The following is a 23,326-nucleotide window of genomic DNA, read 5'->3' as shown; positions in this document are numbered from 1 at the left end:
GGGGACGAGAATACTTTGAGCATTGTAACCGAAATAATTCGTTCCCAGGTGCAGAACGTAATTCCGCCGCGCGCATACGTTGAAGCACGTTACAATGCTCCAAATTAATTTCTCGAAACTCAATAACGGTCGGCCCCCGTATAGAAAGGGGGGGAGAGAGCGAAAAAAAATGTGCAAAAGAAATGTTTTCCATCGAACAAGAGTTAAAGTCTCTTTCAGTCGCCTAGTAAACGTAATTTACGAACTCTGAGTAAAAGCGGTGGCCGTTGAGCGATGAACAGCCGCGATTGGTCAGGCAGTAGGCCGCCATGATGGCAAAACTAAAATTGGATCGGGGCTAATGGTCAAAATTGGCTTAAACTGGGATGGCCCTGATGACCTTTCAGCGGCGCTCCTGTTGTTAAAAGCTTCGTTATCGTACACCTTTTCGTTCCCTCTCACTTTCGCCCGTTCCAGACGAAACTTTGATAATACCGAGATCCCATCGTAGGAAACTTTTTATTCCTAGCGGCGTATCGACTAATCTAAATCACTGGTTAGCTGCTGAGCACCCTTTCGATGCCTCAACACCGCGTCGCGCATAGCAGACTTTTTCATTGCCCGACGAACTGCCGCGCCGATTCGTTAATCTATCAGAAAATCATTTCGATCTTCCTCGAACCTTGATCTATACTATTAATCTTCTCACGGTGTTCATAAAAACGCTAATCGTGTTCGGGTCACATATACACGCTTCAAGAAATAATTGCATGTCTTTGGGAACTGCGATATAATGCAATGCTTATTATATGGAAGAATGAAGTAATTAATATGAAAATACAAAAGAAAATTTCCAACAGAATCAAAGTTATGAAAATGCAAACAAAATTTATGTGCAGAATTAAAATTATGAAAATACAAAGGACACTGATTTGCAAAATTAAAATGATACTTGTAGAACTCAAATTATGAAAACATAAAAGTAATTTATTGGTAGAATTAAGATTATGAAGAAATTGATTTGCAGAACTCAACAAGTTTGACCACAATAAGATGGCAATAAACAAAATTGATATAGGTCCAATATACGGGCTGGATCGTCATAAATCCGAAATATCATAAAAAAGTTTATGTAGAGAAAAATGGAATGTATTAGGTTGCCCTAAAAGTTCGTCTTCTTTATTACTAAAGGTGCAATTTCATGATAATTTTTAGTCGAGTATGCAGCACGATTAATCAAATGAAAGTTTAGGGAATGAAGACACGTTAATAACAACATGAGTTTTTATATGCTCACGTTTATTAATAATATCATGTACACATATTATGAAAAGCACTTTTTGGATAAACTAATATTGAAGACCGTGAATTCGGATTGAAAATATCTTCGTTTTGCAGTTGAAGATTCTAATGAATTGGACCATCTTTGCTGATAATGATTATTAGAAATGTGATTAGTAGCAGGAATCATTTTGGTGACTAAAAGACGATGGATACTGAAAGTGTGCAGTTTTCACTAATTTAAATAAAAATTGTCGCCACAAAAGTAGCCTTCTCTCTTATATTAATAACCTTCTTTCAGATATTTCAAACACAATTCAAGTCTTAGATACGATGAAAAATATAAGATGGAAATGTCGTTTATACTATAAATTGCGTTAATGAAATCATTGAGTCATATTATAACGGTAATTTTTTCCAGACCCTTGGCGACGTTCATTAGCATATGTTTCGTTTATATTGTTATATTGGTAATTTTTCGCGATCATTTATATATCCACACAGATAATAAATTTCTATTGAATAGGAAATATTCGTTTTCTTTCAAACTACAACGAAACGTCAGATTAGACCAAATTTCAATTTTATTTTCATGTTTGTAGAAAATAAGCGTGCGATTTTATTTTGAGTGTTTTCGAAGAATAAGCGACCGAGCACTTCGTACCGGTGTTTATCATCAGCTTTATCATTCGATTCTTACAGGTTTCGTGTCGTTCGACAATCCAGGGAGCGCGCAGCAGGCAATTCAATCAATGAATGGCTTCCAGATAGGGATGAAACGTTTAAAAGTCCAGTTAAAGAGGCCCAAGGACGCAAGCCGGCCATACTAACCAAAGTCCTAGCTTAGAGAAACTGGACGATATGCACCGTACATCATAACTTACAGAGTACGTTCCAACAATTCTTCGTACACACGATATACAATATTAATATATTTATATCGATTTGTAAATACAAAACACGATGCGACAATTTAAGCTTGTTATATTAAAACCATAAAAATATTTTAGGTAAATATTTAGGTGTGTTATTCAATCTGTTTTAACGTCGCACAATTTTTTCGTCGAAAAATAAATATCATATGTTTCTATTTATTTTACTATCGAAGCATTTAATTGATTTCAAATAATCTCTCAAATATTTTGCAAAAAATATCAGATTTCATGTTTCAACATCGAGAAATACTCATTGAGAAATTTTCTGCTCGGATTTCATTTGATGAGCCTGAACTAATCAACGCGTTTATTTCGCACCATTAAGCTATTCGTACGCAACGAACACATTTTAGTCAATTGTTATGTGCTTCGTTAATTTTACGCACAAAAGACTTAATTATTGGTTTATTCGAAGAGGTGGTGTTAGTTTCTAAGTGAAGATATCTTGTTTATATTAACAATATTTTCAATAATGACTAAACTGCGGATATTCATGAATTTATGCCAACGAATTACAAACACCAATGTAGAAAACATAACGAATTTTAAGGTATAGATGAATTTAACATTGTCTTTACTGTTACGTAATTACATCAAAATAATTGCCAAAGAAAATAATCTCTTTTTCAACATGAATCGTTTCAGGATACAGTTTTTCTTTCAATATACTAATAACTCGTACATTTTCAATATACTTAAAACGAGAAGTATCACAATTAACCTCTAATTTACAAAACAGTAAAACTCTGACATTGAAAACAGAAATAATAAAATACTTTAAAACTTATAAAAATATACACGAGTGTCTATAAAGATATAGAAGAATATTTAGTCTTTAACAATACAGAATTTCTCAAACTATACAAAATATTAAACTTAGACTGATTGGCTTTGTGAACTAACACCTGATATATATATAAGATAGATTATTAACAATAAATTAAAAAATTTCTATGACACACCGTTGTACCTTTACAATAAAATCTTGCTTGGCGAAACCTCTGATATAAGAATTTATTATTATTGGCTTGTTGCTAAAGTAACATCGCTTTCTTATAAGCTATTTATTTGCAAACCCGAAATTACTTTTGCAACAACCCAATATATAAACACATTATACATAGAAATAGATCAGTCTAAAAAAGTGATCTACTTACAACATTATTTATTATATAAATGAATATTTAATCTAATCTCTTCAGTATGTGTGTCTATTCTGTTATCCAAGAATTCATGTTTTCTTGCCTGATAATCGAAGTTTTACTGTAATTCGACAAATATTAACTCTAAAACGACCTCCTGGAATTGCCGGCAACCCCACAAATTTTTCATTTGTCTGCAAATGTGTAAATAAATTCTAAAGCATTGAGGTTATATAACCTATTATATATAAATATATAATATTAATATAATTATTACATTATATTAAACATTAATATTTTATATTAGTTAATGTAAACATTAATATACACTATTATACATTAATATTTTATATTAGTTAATATAAATATTAATCTATAATATTATACATTAATATTATATATTGGTATTTATATTACAACGAAACCCCATAATGTTACTTATGTCGAAAAATAGAAAGGGGTCGTTCTAGGGCATATAAACATGAGAATTACTACATCCTCGGGCAGAATCGATGAAACTAATAAGCACGAAACCTTTCTGATTGCAGATGTCGTACAAGAACACGGGCTCATTGAACGCTCGACGATCAGAAGTGACGAGTTTGAATCGCCGTTACAACGCTCTCCACTATAATAACCTAGTACACTAGTTAGACAATTAATTAGAGGATAAAAATTAGGAGTCAGAGTAAAGCGACTTCGCCTGCAGTCACACGGCGAGAACGAAGAGGCTGATGCTAGAACATCGGATGTCCAGAGCTGAACTCAGTACGAAAGATACCAAGAAACGAGTACGATGCACGCTTCCACGCTCTCGAATGTTCAGACGAACCGGATTGTTCCCTAGGAACGGTGTCGCTATCTTCGCGGTCCTATTCGCGGCCAGGATATCCCATAATCCCCCGCTGACCCTTTCTACGCCCTTGTCCCCCCTCATTCTCGAAGCGTACTGCCAAATATGAACAGTATCGAACGAATGGCCCCCCATCTACAAACCTAGAAGAAAAACGTCCTAGCGCGCGACTCCGAGGTCTGATCATTCGTGAAGCCTAGCCGAGAGCCTGTTGTCTCTCGTTCAGATTATCATTCCGATGACACGTTAAGTCCTAGTTTAATATAATTGTATAACGTTCAAGACGGGTGACCTTCCACTAATCACTGATGAAGAACACTCTTAGTTCCTGAGAACAGCGGCGCGGCCGTTGAAAAGTTAACTATTACGGTCCGAGTTAGAGCTGATGGGGCAATAGCTCTTCGGACCCGTGGGAAAAAGAAAAACGAATTCAGTTTACGGGCAACTTCGCTGAGCTTTCATTTCCGAATCACAGGAAGCAAACCAACGTTGACTCTAGTAGAATTCCACGCAGCTTTAGGGTCTAGGTACGCGCGATCGCTGTTACGCGATATTCGACATAGAGCGACGTCATTAGGATCGTCGTCCAGGGTCGGGCGGCCTTCGGGTCAAAGCCGACGACGCGCAGTATTCGCAGTCTCTCCTAACGCAAACTTGTCAATCACATATACAGGGTGCTCGTCTTACGCAACGTCTAAAAATGGAAAAAGAGAAAACTTTCTAAAACGAACGAAACTACGTATGAGAACAATGAAAACACGTTCTACCTGCATACACTTACGGAATCGGGCGCTCCCGCGCACGATTTGTAGTCACACAATATACGTACTCATGTGACAACATGGAATCAGTGCCGAACCGACGTTCGTGGGTTATCGGTTCTTCTTACTTATATATATTCTTATATATTACTTATATATTCTTTTTTTATATATGATATTTAAAAAAGAATCGCCAGTGCCGTGTCAAAGCGAAGTTATCTTGAAGTCCGGTCGTCCACGTCACAGCGCTCGTTTTCCATGTATAGAATCTTGTATTATTATGGTTGCCCCTCATATTGCCATCGCCATCTCGTCATTACGATTACGATCACGATAATCGATCGCCCGTTCGTCGCTAACGCGTGAAGTCAGCGTGCGATTATGCCGGCCGTTGGTTTCATTTCGAAACGAAGGATCATCGAACCAGGATCGCGACGCTTCGCGATCGATTGGGGATCGGGGTCCCGTTGTTGCTTCCCGGTCTCCGTGGCTCGATCACCCATCAAAATCGTTCACGTTTTAATTGACTAGACACGCATCGCCCGAGAAATGTCAATTAGGCTGTGATTATCCAAACAAACGAACACGGGGGTAGGAAGAAGGCGAAAATGCCGGCGACATTGGTAAAGAGTCCTTCTTAACGCGCGAAGAAGCGGATGATCATCTGGGACCGGTTCGGTGCATATATCATTTGCTTTCCTAGAACTTTGCTTGCCTAGTCGGAGAGTCTAGTCATTTTTGTACATTACTTGCCGAGTATTCTAACGTATTTATTTATTTGTTGTTCCGTTTCGCGAATCGCGCGGATGCAAGAAAACGCTTTCATCGATTTTAAGTAGCGATTCGAAGTCGAAGTACTTAAACATTACACGGGGACAATTGAATTCTAGTCGAAGGAAATGCGATTTTCTCTTTCGGTGTCAACTTACGATTAACTGTTTATTTATTGTTCGAACGTTCTCGCGGGTTTCTCGAACTATACTCGCGAGTTTACTGTTGCGAGCGTTACGATCTAGTCGTCTGCCAGCGAGCAGCTTATACGTTTAAGTGTATTGTTCCTTGTTTGTTTTTGTTGACTTGTTCGTGCAATAGAGGTCTAGAGGGGACCGCCGAGATCCCATCCAGAGCAAACAGATGCAAGCCGAGCGAAACGCATTTCGCGCTTTAACTGGCACGAGATCACAGAATTTTTGCCTGCCGCTCGAATGGCGAATAGCGCTCACCCGATGATCGAGCGCTTTTCCTTAGCACGATAAATAAAACATTCAGACATTTAACGAGCGGTGCCCTGTCGAATCACGTAGTTTCGATGCGAGTGACGATCGCGGACAAAAGTCGGATATAAATGGGACAGCGCTAAAAAGAGAGAAAGAGAAATAGATGAAGAGAGGAAGTTAGAGATGTAGGGGGGATGAATGGGGGTTATTAAATGAAAAAAAAATACTAAAACGAAACCAAATACATTGCGTACGGTAGAGAAACTAGCGTAGGCGAGCGATGGAACGGAGAGGAAAAACTCTGATCTAGCAAAAATAATCAACCAAAGTACCAACAACTATTCTATATAAATATTTAAATATGAATTATTGAAGAAGAAGTATATAAATATATAAATATATATAAATATAAATACTATAAATATGAAATATAATATAAATGAAATGAATATACACTATATTCAAAGAAATGAATATATGTATATATGTATGTATGCATACATTATCAATATATACATGTATTGATTAAAGGGAAAACTAGAAACTTAGTAAATTATTATGATTTAGGCGAATTAACAGAGGAGATGAGAGGAATTACTACTTCGGGAAACTGAGAAGGACCGCCTCTAGTCTGGCGCAGTTTATGACGCAAACTATAAAAGCTATCGTAAATTTATACGCTACTCACATGAATATAATGATTGCTACACACGCGTATACACATAAGTACACGAAATATATTCGTGCATAAGCGTACGCGTGTACATGTGTGTATGTTCATATATGTTCTCTGTATATTTATGTATTCACATGTACGTTCGTATGCAGTGTACTTGTATATCAGGGCCAGGCAACCCTTTTCCTTGGATAGAAGCTGTCCGACTGCTACGAGGGCATCGATCTAATTCTTCAGGCAGGAAACTCAATTTCCTTTACAAATTCGAAATCCGATCAGCGGTGCGACGCGTGATTCAACTGCTTGCACTCTATGGGAATTAGTAAAATTAGTTTTTTTATCGTAATTAAACTTGAACTGCGATCACGCGCGACGCGTGATTTAACTCGTTGCACCTTATGGAAATTAGTAGAATTCATTTCTGGATGAAATTCAATTTGAATTGCAATCACGGGCGTCGATCCTGAAGAATGCAACGTGTTTCGAATTGACGTGAGATCATCCCAAACTGAAGAACTTATTCGAATCCTCGAGTTTCTCTCACAGATCGTCTCTCCGTTTTCTCAATTTGAATCATTCGGAAATTTAACGAATCCAAGGTAAATTGGAACGTCGTTAATTTTGTACCCCAAAAAATTACCGCGAGTGCTACAGAATTAGCGGTCCCGTTGCAAACTGAGAGATGATCGAATGGTTATCCGGTCATGAATCAGTTGTCTGCTCGCACACATACATACATACACGAACACACTCGTACATATGGATCATGCCAGCACTATTGTAATTTAACTTATACATACACACATACACACACACACACACACACACACAGAAACTACTACAGCGTTAATAGAAATAAGTTCGAGGTGGGGTGTGCTATAAATTCCTCTCCTCTAACAAGCTCGTATGGCTTGCTAATTATTGATGATATAAAACACTATTATATTATATGAGAAATCAATTAATACTAATAACTAATTTATAATAATACCAACAACACTAATAATAATAATAATAATAATAATAATAATATTAATAACGATGATTTGAATAATAATATTAATAAAAATAATAATAATTATAATAATAATAATAATAATAATAATAACGATACATCATGATACGTACACATAATTTATACTACACGGTAAACATATATATATATATACATACATATATATATTCTTGTTATGTTAAGACGCTAAACTTGATTCTACGTATGCATACGCTCGTGTACAATTGAATTTACACATGCACGCGCGTATGCATGGGTAACACGGACACCGATGTATCGAGAACGCGAGCATAAGTTCGCGACATTCGAACAGCTAGAATTCTACTCCGACGACCTCGTTGAACGCGAGAGAAAGAATCTTTGCCACGTTGTACCTGCGCGGGTCCGAGTAAACGCATGTCGTCGATCGAATATCCGGCAACCGAACGCCTCGGGATCATGCGTCGAGAAAAACAAAACTCGCGATTCGATTCGACAAAACCCGGAGACGATGAAGTGGAAGAAGAAGAAGAAGAAGAAGAAGAAGATGGCGAAGAAAAGCGTAGAGAATGCGGAAGATAACGAAAAAGCGTGGGCGTGAAATTGGCCAGAGTTAAGGACGATCAAAATGAACAAAAACACGTGAAAAAGATGAAATTCGCGAGCGAACACTGTACGACCTTGGTATTAACGCGATCGCGTGTTTGCTGATCGGGGAGTGCAATCACGGTGCATAAGAGCAATCGCGATCCGAAACCGTGAGCACACGCAAACACGGACCCGGCCGTAGCGGACGCGAGCGCAAACATAATTAGGAGACACGTGCGCCGCGATCGCGTGTCTACCTTTGCCCGCCTGATGCACTACGTGCACAGCCTGCGAAAGGGTATCTCGGAGGCATGATGATCCTTGCCTGCGGATCAGCGTTTCGTTCTCCGCGTGCAGATCGATCCACGGTACACGTCCGGCAAAGACGATTCAGCGGATTAGACTCGGCCAGGCGTCCATGCTCCGCGGACCGTTGATCCAGATTCGAACCGCCGCGTTTTCGTTCTCGCGGTGGCAGCTGCTCGCGTAATCGGCGCCGATTGCGCGACCACGATGCGATTGATCGAGGCGACGATCAACGAGTCCCAGGGGATTCTAGTCACCTTGCTTTTTGGCTTCGCGGCGGCGACCGAGAAGCGCGCGTGGCGTTTCTCGGCGACTGCCGCGAACGTCTCTCCCATTTACACGCGTCATGTACATTTTCACTTGCGGTTTCGTGTGACTCGATCGACACCGTTCGGATCTCGTTGTTGTTCCGTTTAGTTTTTCCGTGGAACGTCGTATCGGTTCTGCGCCAGCCATTTCGATGTCACTCGCGCGATCAGTTTCAGGCGATCCGATTTGGTTTCCAATGAAAAGAAAAAAAAAGAAAGAAGATGACCGCTATGCAAACTGTACGAAAGGATTTTTTTGGCGAGGGAACGTTTGGCCGCCGAAGTAATCACACAGAGAAACACAAAAACACACGGCCACATACACGGCAACACACGCACGCACATGGGTACGCATACTTAGATCGATGCGCCGTACACTTGGAAGAACAGAGACACGAGCATAAAAGAGTCAAGAATCGATGATATCACTATGATCTAAGCTTTTTAATGTGTAACAGTACTAATAGCGAATATCATGGAGCACGATTACCCTAACGGATAACTATAAAATTCATAATAAATATGAACGTATACATATATAAATATTAAATGCGACGGTAACGACGATCGTAAACAAACCAAAAAGAACAAAAAATACAACTATTTTATCCAACAAAGTTTTTGCTACGGATGAGGTAGTACGCATCTTAACTACGGAAGATGAGAGGAGACTTAAGGGAGGAAGAGGGCATAAGTATTGTTAGCTCTAAGGAGATGAAAGAGGTAATATTAACGAACGAACGAACGAAGAAAAAAAAAAGAAGAATAAAGAAGAAGGACATAATAATCTGTGAGGATCAGCTTTGAATTTATTTTTACATGACGTGATGTATTGCCGAGACGAATTCGCTGCTTGCAAATTAAACGAGGCACTCGAGTATCGAGCGTTCTGTTAATTTCGGATCGATTGAACTTATGGGCTCCTTGACTTAGCGGATTCGCGAGCGTCGATCCGTATCGCCGAAAGTTCGGCGGAACACGAAATCGGTGCTCGTGGTCGTCGCTGTCCGATAACATCCGCAGAAATTGTCGCTCGCCGTGCTAATTACCCGGGAAAACACCGCATAGAAATCGCACGCGAGCCTCGTCCGCGGTTTCTAAAGGACAGAGATAAACACGTTTCCCCCGGTGATTCGAACGGCGGGTCGCACACGAGGACACGCGCGAACATTCGATGGGGAACGGGAATGAATATCCTCCGCTCTCGATTAATACAGTAATCTGAATAATAATTAACAACAAAAAAATGCATAGTAATAATAAAAGTAATATTAACGAATAACAATAAATAACGATCGAATCATCTCATATAGACATACTAGCACTTACCATCGCACTTGCACAGAAAGGCAGAAGAATTTTATCAAACCCTCTCGACACAGCTATAACGTGTCATCGATCCATTTTTGTGGAATTACATTGGATTCAAGTCACGCGCGCCGCGACCTGATATCCGGTAGCCGTGGTGTCGGTGATACTAGGAAACAGGGTATGTTTTTGCAATTATTTGCGTAACTTGTAAAGAACTAGCAACAAGATAATGAAAAAAAAAAAACTCTTACTACATGTACACTCGCGTCCACGAAAACTAAGCATACGTGCACATCTTCTTACCATTACAGACATTATTATACATACGATGCACGAGTACGCACCCTACATACACTAAAAGCGCCGCCACAGAGTTACGCGCGTCTTCAGACACTCGGTGTACACGAATATTATACATGGAACTTATAGTACACGCATTCCGACATGAGGGGCAAGCGGATCTAAACATTTAACTAATTGAACTATCTCTAACTATATGAATATTAAACTTCAGACTTAGGATGGAGTACGGACCCGTTCACTTAATGAATATCTCCTTCTAGCGTGCTCGTACCGAGCACGATGATCGCCTAATTTGTATAGAGTCGCGTTTCAAAGCGAGACGGACAATTCAACCGAAGTTCTGACTGTTTAATAAATCACATTGCGTTCTTACATATTCTGGTATTTATTCACGTGCAAATATCTTTGTCGTGCGGATCAAGTAGATTCTTCTTAGACATCTCATCGAGCATCGCGCGCCACAAACAGTCGTTTATCGATCCACAAATGTTCTTTGACCCGGTGCGTACATTCTTCGATCAGCTAACCTCTTGCCTTACGGTTTCTTTTGTAACTGTGCCCATCACAGCTACTAATGACAAAACATGTTCCATGCGTGCAAGTCTACACACAAATATACTATTACTTCTCAACATGAAAAGAATGAATAATGTTCCTACTTGTTACATTTGGTTCGAAACGTGCACCACGTGTCTCGGTTCGACATCCTAAGGCAAGAGACTACACAGTCGTTTATCACGGTGAAAATTTTACAGAATGTATTAGACATATAAACGTGTTCGTAAGCTTTGAAAGTCACAGACCGGAGGCAGCATTACGCGGGTGATCTCTACTGCGGCCTAAGTCTGTGGTTGAACTATAAGTACGTCTCATCATAGGCTGTAAGCGCGATCCCCACTCCAACTTGCAGATTCCGGATACGATTTTCATCACCGTCATCATCATCATCATCATCATCATCATCACCATCACCACCATCATCATCGCCATCATTGTCGTCGTCGTCGTCGTCGTCGTCGTCATCGTCGTCGTCGTTACGGTTTTGAAAAAGAAGCTGTGTATCTCAGTGCTCTTGAGTCACGTTCTATCATTCTACACGAAAGTTCGTACGATTGTTACGCGTATTGTTTACGTAACGTAAGAGACTTACGAGGCCTTGTTCGTTTAACGATATTGTAACTCACGGAGATGCCTGTTTCGTTGTTGTGTTTATCACTTGGTCCGACTTTGATCGTAGCAAACGTGCAAGCGTTACGTTGTAGTTTGAACGTAGCCGCATCGTCGCTGTCCAAACGAGCCTCTAATCTTCAATCTTTCTTTCTTCCTTTTTTTTTTCTTTCGTATCGATCACGAGGGGTGAGAGAAACTGTACACGTACGTCACACGTTAATCATCGAAGCGTCAGGCGAGTCAACATCCTCGTTCTTCCTTCCACTTTCTGCGTTCCTTTGGCTTCTTTGTACATTTTTCACCCGGTTGAACAAGCCACAATCGCTTTCCCGACACTCTTATGCGCGCGCGTGTAACGCCAGATAAGAGGTGGAGCAAACTAGAGAATTTAGTCGAGATCGTAATCTAAAACTTATAGATTCGCAGTTATTCAACGATTTAACGAAGAAAAAGAAAAGTATATAAATAAACAAAAAAAAAAAGATAAACGATGTGAGATATAAGAATCGGCGTTACTTTAGACAAGTTCAAGCCGACCGATGTCAATTCCTTCAGGTACGCTTATGCGTTATCGCAAGAACAATGCGAGAAATTCGGTTTTTTTCTAACGTACCAAATCGATGTCTTTTTCCTTACGATTGTACTAATAAATAGAGAAATCGGTGCACGATCGTTGGTAGTCGTTGGTCATCTAAAATTACGCGAGTACGTTCATTCGAGTCGTAGATACCGAGAATCAAAAAGCGAAGAACGAAACAAATAATAATAATAATAATAATAATAATAACGAGAAAAAAAACGAATGGAAAGAAAAGGAGAAAAATATTACGGTATCATGTATATTTACCCGGCCACATTTCGATCGACTATCCGGGACCAATCATACTTTCTGACTTTGAAACAACGCGTTCCCCCAGAAGCTAACGTTCAGTATGACAGACATTCTTCGAGCGATCGCTTCTTTTAGCTGACTTTACTGCGTAGAAAGGCACGGTTCGCATCCTCCCATTTCCTCGGTTCTGTTTCACGCTTTCCGTCTTGGATCGGCGATGCACGGTGTCGCGAAACCGTGCAGAGGAGCAAGGCTTTTCGCAGCGGACACGAAGACCACAGTCGAGGATGATGACGGAAGAAAGAGCGAGCAGTGAGTTTAGCCCTCGCGCGGTGTACTCAGAGTCCAATCGGACTCGTATGACGAGCATACTTCCAGTTTACCGATCCACAGTTGAAACGCGCGAGCCAGGTGAACGAATGGACAGGCGACACACGCTCGACTGTTTTACGAACATGGGTTCGAGATGTCCGAGTGAACTTCGAGACCGCCGAGCAAGGGTTGATATTCCGGCTGAGCTTCGAACAGCTGTCAAAATAACGCAAAAAGTCTTCTTCCCAGCTGCGAAATGGACACCGATAGTACGACGCCGCTTCATCGTCGTTGGAAAAGACGGGACGACGATACGGATAGTTCGAATTACTTTGCAGGACGATCATTGGAACACTAACAAGCTCTTTCTTCTACGCAGCCGACTAGTTCCCATTTTGTACGCAACGGAACTAACGAAAGCTGTGCATCCACGGGAGAAATCTGGTCGATCCTCGTGCACGGTTCGGAACAAAATGCAGACCTTTTTTTCTCAATCACGCTTTTCGTTCCAGAAGAACTGTACGAATCGACTAGAGGCACCGACAACACACGACAGTTGACACACGCGCGCGTTACAATCAAGCTACGAATCGATTTCTTCCCCCGATTAGACATCGGCAGACGGATTTTTATGCATTCATAGAAACTCCGGATCGCAACGATCAGCCGGGCCGGCGCACGAGGGTCGACGCAAACGGTTTTTGCTTGTCCTTCTCGTATCGATTGTACAAATTACACGTCTACCTAGTCGACGACATAGCTGCGCGACACACCTATCATTCCTCCGGAGCGTTCGTTTCATTTGGATTTTAGTCGAGACTCGATGTACCGGTATTCCATTAAGACCGACCGCGATCGGTACGTCGCGTCGTTACCTTGCGGACGCGTGAACGTGCGACAACATTGGAACGCGAACGAACGAACGGGCGGATAGAAAGAAACAGAAGGGAACGAACGCGAACGAGAAGAAACTAGCGAGCACCAAGCGACACCGAACGAGTATACAGGAATTGTCGAAGGGAAAATCGGCGCGTTACGAATCGTCGATTCGTGGCGTTGTTGGTTTAAAAGTCAGCGATCGCGTTTTCTTTCGGATATCAGACGACGATCAGTCTTTTCTTTCCGTTCCTCGCGGACGATTAGCGAAACGAAGGCCGATTGCTTCGCGATGGGGCATCCGATGCTCGCGATCATACGCGGAGGGCCGGGAGAGTGGAGAGAAAGGGTGGGAAACGGAGAAAGTGATCGCAAGAGAGGAAATTCTACGGAACGCAACGGGAAAAATATGAGTGGGAAAGGCGAGCGAGGAAATCGACCGAGAGATAGAGATGATCGGTCGACGCTCTTCTCGAACCTGGAGCTGTAGGATCGGTCGAGAAAATACCTTCGCGCCGTATAGCACGGCTACACGTCACGAATCGACCCCCAGAAAGTCGCTAGAAATCATACGTTTAGAAAGTAGTTAGGCCGCGTAGCGAGAGACCGAACGAGAATTTGGTGGGAAATAGAAATCGATCGGCGCGAGGAACGTAAATGAGATTTAGACGAACATGAAAAAAAAAAAATAAGAAAAGAGAAACAGAGATGAGAGAACGTGAAGAACTGTGAGGTATTTATATATACAAACATACCTATATACACGAGTACATATATACAGGGATGAGTGTGCATATACATAACTCTCGCGAGAAAAAACGTTTAAACTAGAATATTGATTGATGAAAAAAATTTGCATATAGCATAGTTTTATATAGCGTGCCATCTAGGCGTATAAGCGAATGATATGCATAAACAATTACTATGGTTATCGCTAACATATAAGGTTATAAACAGAAAAAAAGGAGTATAACAAATTACGCAGTATAATCACTTATACCAGAGAAAGAAAGCGAGAGAGAGAGAGAGAGAGAGAGCGAGAATGAAACACACAGAAAAATACACTTACAGAAAGAAAGACAGAGCGAAAGAGAAAGAAAGAGAGCGAGAGACGGAGAAATATAAATATTATATATCGTGCGCGCGTATAATGATTGAATTAGGAATAATTAAAAGGAACGTTGAGGTGGGCCGCGTCGTAGATTGGGAAATAGGGTGGGAGAGAAAGAGAAAGAAAGAGCAAAGAGAGAGAGAGAGAGAGAGAAAGAGCGAAAAAAACACTAAAAGTTATTAACAAACAGAACATATTTTAAATAATTAATCGCCAAACGATAAGTTTTTAACTTTAAACTTCTAGCGCGTAAGACCGAAATAATATACGAAATAGAAAAAATATATATACTTATATATAAATACAAAAATATATATAAGTACATACATATATAATATACATAATGATTGAAAGTCGACTCTAAAATTAAATGTAAACCGAAAGCATACTTATAAACAGCTGCGCGGGTATAAACATCATGACTATTTGAAATACGATGGATCTCAAAAAGTTAGAAGGAATTTAGGGCGCCAGTGAAACTTCGAGTAACTTTGCTGCTCGATTATTTGCCTCGATCGGTAGAACACGCGATAACAAAAATCCGGGACGCTTTTCTCGTCCCCGTTTTCGGAAGCTCTTTCGTTTCCTTTTTTTATTTTAGCGGAGACTTTTCTATCGGTGCTTGTTGCTTTATCGGGATCGTTAGAATCGTCCGACGTCACTCCTCTCAAGTAACCATTTAGCCGACTTGAACGAACGTAGAACGACGGACCCAACGGATATCCACTGTAGCACAGGGGCATAATATAATTGTCACGAATCGAGAGATCGCGGAGCACATCGAATACAGGCGATTCAATTCGATCCGTACAAAGAAACGGAAACGTTCCTCCCTCTCGGGAGGGAGACACGGAACTGCATTTAAACCAATTGAACCAGTATTTTCGAAGCAGCATCTACGATACAGAATATATATACACATATATATATATTGTGCCAACGTTGAATCTTCCAAATCCATTTCCACTTCGAACACGAATCGACTATCGTAGCAAAAGACAATATTAGGATATAGAAGTGATTGTCTACTGATCAGTAAAACGTGCGTAATCAATTTCTCAGCTGGACTTTCGAACGACCGCCAGCTATATAGTTCTCTTTGTCTTTGTTTATTCGTGCTTCGTTGTTTCGTCTCACATAGATTCGAGATTTCGTTTTGTCCGAGAGATTCGCTAAAAAATTGTTCATCGATTTCTACGTCAGTGAGGGAAGGGTCTTTCGTTTCTCTCTTGTGGAGCGACGACGTAAGAAAGCTGGGACTCGATGGGAGTGGCTCGGTTCCTGCAAATTGTAATGTGCCCCTTCGGCGCCTGCTCGGAGTGCAACAGTTGGTTAACAAGTGGCTCCTTCGTACAAAATGGTAGCGAGACTCGTTCGAATCGCCGGACGAGGTAAATCCTGAAGCCTTTTTAAGATCAAGTCGTACCCGAACGTTTTCAAATCGTGACACGATAGGGATTCCTTGTTGACGTTCCCTTCCGGTTGCAGTTGCAAAATGCGAGTGAACTGTTGAATATACTCGGCGTCGCGGACGTTTATGTTCCCGAGAGACTTTTCGATTTTCTTGTACCTGGGAACGTTTCGTACGAGCGAATCGCGCGCGGAATTTTAGTCGAGAACAAAAAGACTCGGCACCTTGGCATGCTGAAACTATTAACGACGGATGCTCTGAAGTTTGATTTGCGAATACCAAGAACAGATTTTAGTGCGTGCATCCGTTAGACGGAAAGGACGATATTAACACTCTGACTAACACTGCAACACTGTGATCCTTACTATCTTAATAAACTTGATCTTCGGACACGCCGCGCGAACGAAAACATCGATTACTTGAACTCTCGATTCGTCACCTCGATCGTTTCTCGCTTGACGTTCGGGGCACACACACACACACACAGTTTCTCGCGATTTCCTCGTACCTTTGTTTCGGGCTGGTAGGAACAGAGATTCTGGAAAATTGTTGAGCAATGATACCGTGTGCAAACGAAAGACTCCTAGAGTTCTATTCGCGAGAGGAATATCGGCGCTCGATTGCTTTGATGACTAAGACGCTAAACAAGGGGTTGAGATCATTTCAAGTGCCGTTGCAACTAATTGCTTGGTGGTTTTTCTGAACTGACGACAGTTGTGAGAGACGCGCGAGACAAAGAGAATGGGTAAGGGTTAGCGATCGCCTAAAGATGGAGGAGAATAGTCACGCCCAGGTCATACCGTCCAGAAAAAAAAGAAAGAAGAAAGATGTGGAATTTCGTTGCACGTTTTCCCAATAGTTTTCTAACGCTTGCCAAGGTTTGAAATGTGCTTAGCGCGCGTAAACAGTATTCGTACGAATTATTATGCGTAGATCGATTTTCACTAGCTTCATTCTCAGAGAATCGCGTGGCAGGCTTCCGAACGATGCGAAAACGAACGTGTTTGCGATTGCGCGTGTCGAACAGCTGTCGTCCGTTGAACTAAACAAACAAACAAACAAACAAACAAACAAAAAAAGAAGAAAAGACGAGAAAGAAAATAATAAAGAAGTTTTCTATATCACAAAAGCGTGCAACTTATTTTGAGACTGATTTATACACAACTCGCTCTTTGAGATCTCGATAACAGTGCAATTAAAGGTCTTGCGAGGTCTGCGAATCTAATCGGAGATCATGAGAAAATGCAAGGAGAGAATCTGTAGTAGTATCTAGTCAAAATCGTTTTTCGATCGCGATCGATGTTGCAACCGTACCAAAGGTAACGCGAATGGAATGCGTTTCTAATTTTGAATCGGAAACAGCAGGTGCGGTGTAGCGGTCGTCGAATGTTCGTCAGGAGGGGAATTGCGTGTTGAGGAGTTGTTCGCCGACGTTGAAACGTGCTAATTCGATCGGTTTTACTTCGTGAAATTAGGGACGACGAAGGAGGAAAGAACTAAGGAGCGAGTAGGCGCAGCATAATCGTTTCTTTCTTATTTCTTTTTTCTTCTTCTTCCGGGGGAGAGGCAATAGAACGAGAAACGACGATTTAGTGCGTTTTAAGCTTTCCGGGTCTTCGTTCTTAGGGAGGCGCGCACATACGACTGCTGGCAGAATCTCTTCACCTCGTCGAGCAAATAATTCGATCGACGATGTCGAGCATGACGTTTCACTCGCGTTCTCGGGTTAAGGCTCGTTTTCGATCGGTGGATCGCTCCGAGGACGACTTGACTGCATCCCGTGCTCGAGGCTAAAGAATGTAGAATTTTTTAACTGTACTTACGACTATAACCTAGCCTGTATATTTTTACATATTAAACATAGGGAACGAATTAAGATTTTACGCAACAGGCGCGCGAACGCGAACCGAAATACATGCTGGGTATGATGGAGAATAATAAGGGAAAACAAAGACATAGCAAAAAGCACACGCGAAACAAGTGAATATGAAAAAAAGAACGGAAGTACGTGCACACGTACACACGTATACACGCGTATACCTCGATATTTAAAAAAAATAAAACGAAACAAAAAAGAAAGGAACAAAACGGAACAAATTGAGAACACACGCGTAACACATACACATACACACACACACACACACATTTGTACACGGTACTAGACGTACGCATACACACATCGACACGCAGCCAACACATCCACGAAACGCGCACGCACGCAAATTGAAGATATCCTCCTGCCTTCAGAGAAGGGATAATATTATACAGAATCGTGAGGAATAAAAAAAATTGAAATCAGTTTTATTGTTGATTTCGGAGTGGTATACAATAAAATTTTGTAATCGCCGGCCCTGGCCGTACTTTCGCGTCCGGGGCCCGAAAAAACGTTGCGTAGTATAATCAAACACCGATATACAATGCAAGTTTCTCCTCGGCCGCAATCGCGGGCCTCGAGGTCTTCGGGATCGCCGGAAGTAGAGTATACATTTTCTTCGCGCGCGCGCGCGCGTGCGCGACTAGACACACGCGCGGCGAACTTCATGGTCCAGATGATGATGCTTTGCGACTCCGAGGACTGGTCGATGTCCGTCCGAACGGGCCCGAAAGGATCTGTAAATAAAATTGCAAAACACGACACGGAGTGTGCGCGCACGCCGGTGCACACGCAATGTCCTACGTAGCGAAGTACTAAACTATATAGTGCATGAAAATAATAAGAAACAAAAAAATAAACGTTCGTTGCACGGGTGGGACGTTCTCGTAAACGCCCCTCTCCCTTTTTCCCCTTGACGACGAAATCTCGCCCTCGAATGGAAACGCCGCTAAGACGCGCGGCCAATTTCTCGCGTGGACATGTCCGGGACGTATCCGAGATATCAGTTTTTCGACCAGTTTTCTAGCTTTCGACGACTCCAGCTTTCCGTTTCCGATTCGGTTCAGGTCTTGCGACTCGTGTGCACATAGAAAATCATTGTTTCGTTCTCGTCGACGCGCGCGAGCACGGTTGAAGAATCGGAGGAAGGCAACGCGTTCGCACGAGATGGTCCGCGATGCTCCACTGACAAAAACACGCGAGAAAGGTTTAGTTGTAATTGAAATGATCGTGTGATACAGAATACAATCTTCGTTCATGATTCGGTCACACCGGGATGCGCTTTTAGAAAGGTCGACAACGGTGAACAGAGGCGGAATTAGCGGGGCGAAGAACTGGAACGGTGATGTGTTAGCCGAGAATTTTGCTGGCCGAGTGGATTTTCCACGTGCATTGTCGAACGATTGGAAAATCTGACGAACGTTGCGCGTGCTACTTATTGTAAGTACGACAGTATTAATCCTTGCTGACGACGTAATGTAAAGTTACCTTGATGAGTTGGTCGCGTCGTAAATCGATTATTGCGAATACTATTATTAATATTATTATTATTATTGACCATTGATTATCACTAGTACGGTTATTATTATTACTATTACTATTATTATTGTATTGTCGCGCTATTAACGACACTACCAATTATGCTTGTCGAAGAAGATTATTGTATCGAAGGAGAGCGAAAGAGAGAGAGAGAGAGAGAGAGAGAGAGATGTGTTGCGATGGCGTAAAACGTGGCAGACGTTGATTGCATGCGAACAAGAGAATCTTTGCGAGCGAGGCAAAAGAAAGGATAGCCGTGAAAAGCAACGAGGCCAAAAAGAGAAAAAAGTGGGAACGGAAAACAAAGGCAGCGTAGATAAGAAGTAATTTATAACGATAGTATGATAAGCGTGGGGGAGAGTTTTAGCATATCAACGCGATAAATTTTACGGAGGCATACGCGGTTATAGAAAATATTTCGATAATGTATATGTATTTAGGAGGGTGGAGAATCGAGCGAGGGGGTTGATGCGATTACTGAGGCTTCGGGGACGATAGATCGAGTGGAAAGCAAACGACGCACCGTCGGAATTATTGTATTCATTAATTTCACGACGATTAGACAAATTTCGGAGCGCGTCAGGCGAGACAACGAGGCGGGAGACGCGTGTACCGCGATAATCTAAAATGTAATAGTGATTCGAACAGTTATCCTTCGACGTTGGACGTTCGGGGTACGTTGTCTCCGTAGCCACGGTGCAGCAGCTAATTAAATTTTTAAACAAAAAAATAAATAACGAACGCGAAGAACGACGAATGATCGCGGTGTTAAGAATGTTAAATAGTTTCGCGGCAGGCGCGAGATAAAAGTTATATCGGATCGCGACGCGATTGGTTGATCGTTGACGCGTGCCGTCTCGAAATATTCGTTCCAGGTTGCGGGTGGGGGGATTCAGTCGTTTCTACTAGCGATAGAATTGTTATGTTATAGGAGTCTCTATGAACGAAAAAAAAAAAAAAGGAAAATGAAAGAAAAGAAGAAACGTAAACAAAATGAAACGGTGAGGGCGAGAATGGTGGTGCGAGGGAAAGGGAGAGAAGGGAGATCGATCCGTAGAGGTTGAGCAAGACGGAAGAAAATTTCGGCGAAACTTCTGGGAGACAGCACGAACGGAAAATATGCCAGTTTGGATTATTATTTTCATAAGGAACGTGTAATATAAATATGTAATGTATATCAATATGACGAATTAACGACATCATCGCGATTATGGTCACGACGGTGGTTAATATTATTATTATTACTATTATTATGGTTATCGATTATGATTATTATGGGATGACGATTATTATTATTATTCCAAAAGAACTAATACATTACATAAAATAAAGGTAATTATACTTAACACTTATGTTAGAAAGCTAGATACATACATTCAAGCAAGCGAGAAAAAAAATAAACTATAAAATTACACACATACACACTGACACAAAGTCTGGTTGATATGAACTAACGTCGTACATTTATATATCAAGATTAGAACACGGTGACGTGTGTGAGAAGCAAGAGGAAAGAAAGAAAGAAAGAAAGAGAGAGAGAGATTGAAAGAGAGAGAAAGAGAGATAGAGAAAACAAGAAATCGAGTGAGAGAGTGTGAACGAAAGGGAGAGAGAGAGAGAGAGAGAGAGAGAGAGAGAGAGAGAGAATTTTTTAGCGTACTTCGAGGGAACCTACATTTCGTTGAGGATCGTGAAGAATAGTCTTGCGTCTCGATGACAAGGTTGCTTTTGTTTCCGGATCATTAATGTGCAACCGTTTCTCCGGAAATGTGTCCGTGTACTCACCCCTGCATTGGAAATATATTAACAATGATCGCTCTACGCGACGATTTGATTTAGCCTGGACGAAACGCGAAGCCTAGAGTAAAAAAGCGAACTATTAAAATGGAAATTGCACTATAAAAGTTTCATGAATCGGTAGACGAAGGAGGGTTCCTCGACGTTCGTATTTTCACGCCACAGACGTGTTCCCGTATTCGACGAGTAGTTCTCTATTCTTTGTTTTCGTCTCTTTGTTTCCATTCTGTTAACGAAAAGAAAAAATACGCCGAGCCGAAAAGTTCTCTGTACGACGTACCTTATCCCATTTGGAGCTCGCATACAGACTATACATATAATTAGCTATAACAGTCATGGCCATTAGCAGAGGAAATGTACCATTCAGATAGTTTATCATTAAAGAAAAAAAAAAGAACGGTAATCATGATAGGTATATTAACGACATTATTTATATTATTACGCATATTATAAAAATAATTCATAACAAATACTAATCCTAGGGTGAAGTATTTCGAGGGGGAAAAAAAACAGTTCGAGAATATCGCGACCAAGAATGGCGCGAGGGCGGCGGCGCGCCATTTCAAACGGAATGGCGTCACCGGCAAAAAATTTGACAAACAAAGGAAATGAATAAACCGCCAATTACTTTAACTTCGACAGTACTATTATTTGTATATGCCGAACGATTATGCCGTTTTCAGCGCAACATATTTTGGCGATACTCTTTGGTGGTATAATTCATGGTGATCAATGTAGGGGAAAGGGGGGATTGATAACATGATCAACGGAAAATGGATGGGGTCGGGAGAGAATGAAAGGAAAACAAACAAACGAACAAAATAAAAAGCAGAAGTTTCTATACTTTTTACGGAGATTGTTATAGATTAAGCGCACACTGATCAAGGCATTCGTCGCTCGGCAAAGCATAATAATATTATTAATATAAAATTTATAACAGAAATAAAATAAATGAAGTTAATAAATATGTACACTGTATAATAAACATTATTTCCTATTAATAAATAACAGTCTTTTTATTTAACCTTCTCAACCATCCCTTAATTACTCCTTATTCGCGACATAATCCAATTCTTTCATGTTGTTGGAATTAGAAAATACAGAGTGCATTACACAAGCAATTAGATTTTAGATAATTACAATTTAATCGATTAAGCGGTTTTTGTTAAGTTATACTGTGCATACAGTAATTCTTCCCGGATTCGCCGAGCTTCAGTATTCTCGGGTTCGCGCTGTGATATTGCTATGGCCCTGTGATTTATCGATTTTCTCGCTACGTCCGAATTCATAATATAATGACATAACTTTTTTCAATGTTAACATTTTAAAACTGATTCTTGTAACATATTTCTGATAGTTTTTTATTAAAATGACACCAAACATGAATAGTTCGGACAAATATTTCTGATTAAAATAAAATAAAACATGATATCATTTCAATTACATTCATTTACTTAAATAGTTAATGTATAATTTTGCTGAATAAAGGCATCGAGGTGAATTGACCTTTACTTTGGTAATTGTTTCATTGCTTTATGAATATTGTCGTTGTCACGCCGTAACAACGATTCGGACGAGAGTGACGAGTCGACTCTTTTCCGCACAGAAAAACGAGGCTTCGATTACAGTCTTTGTCCTTCGTCGCCATATTTGCAACCAATCCATCCAGTTTCGAGGACTTCGTATCTAAACTGTGTCGTTCCTCCTCGACGTTCGACCATTCATACTCCAAGACCTTTTAACCCTTTCGC

General features: G+C 40.9%; 1 protein-coding gene across 11 annotated transcripts in view; it reads left to right on the top strand.

Annotated features, from left to right (window-relative positions):
* The window catches only part of bru3 (CUGBP Elav-like family member bruno 3), a 492,049-nt gene extending 469,466 nt beyond the window's left edge, over nucleotides 1-22,583 (top strand). For all 11 annotated transcript variants that reach the window (XM_033483530.2, XM_033483524.2, XM_033483529.2 and 8 more), the window contains 2 exons: nucleotides 1,963-2,147; nucleotides 3,886-22,583. In XM_033483530.2, coding sequence (XP_033339421.1) covers nucleotides 1,963-2,090 — 128 coding nt within the window. In that variant the 3' untranslated portion in view covers nucleotides 2,091-2,147; nucleotides 3,886-22,583. The remainder of the gene's footprint in view (nucleotides 1-1,962; nucleotides 2,148-3,885) is intronic.
* The last annotated feature ends 743 nt before the right edge of the window (nucleotides 22,584-23,326 follow it).

Source organism: Megalopta genalis, chromosome 17, assembly GCF_051020955.1.
Source record: "Megalopta genalis isolate 19385.01 chromosome 17, iyMegGena1_principal, whole genome shotgun sequence".
Lineage (NCBI taxonomy): Eukaryota > Metazoa > Arthropoda > Insecta > Hymenoptera > Halictidae > Megalopta > Megalopta genalis.
This window is presented reverse-complemented; position numbering and strand designations above follow the sequence as displayed.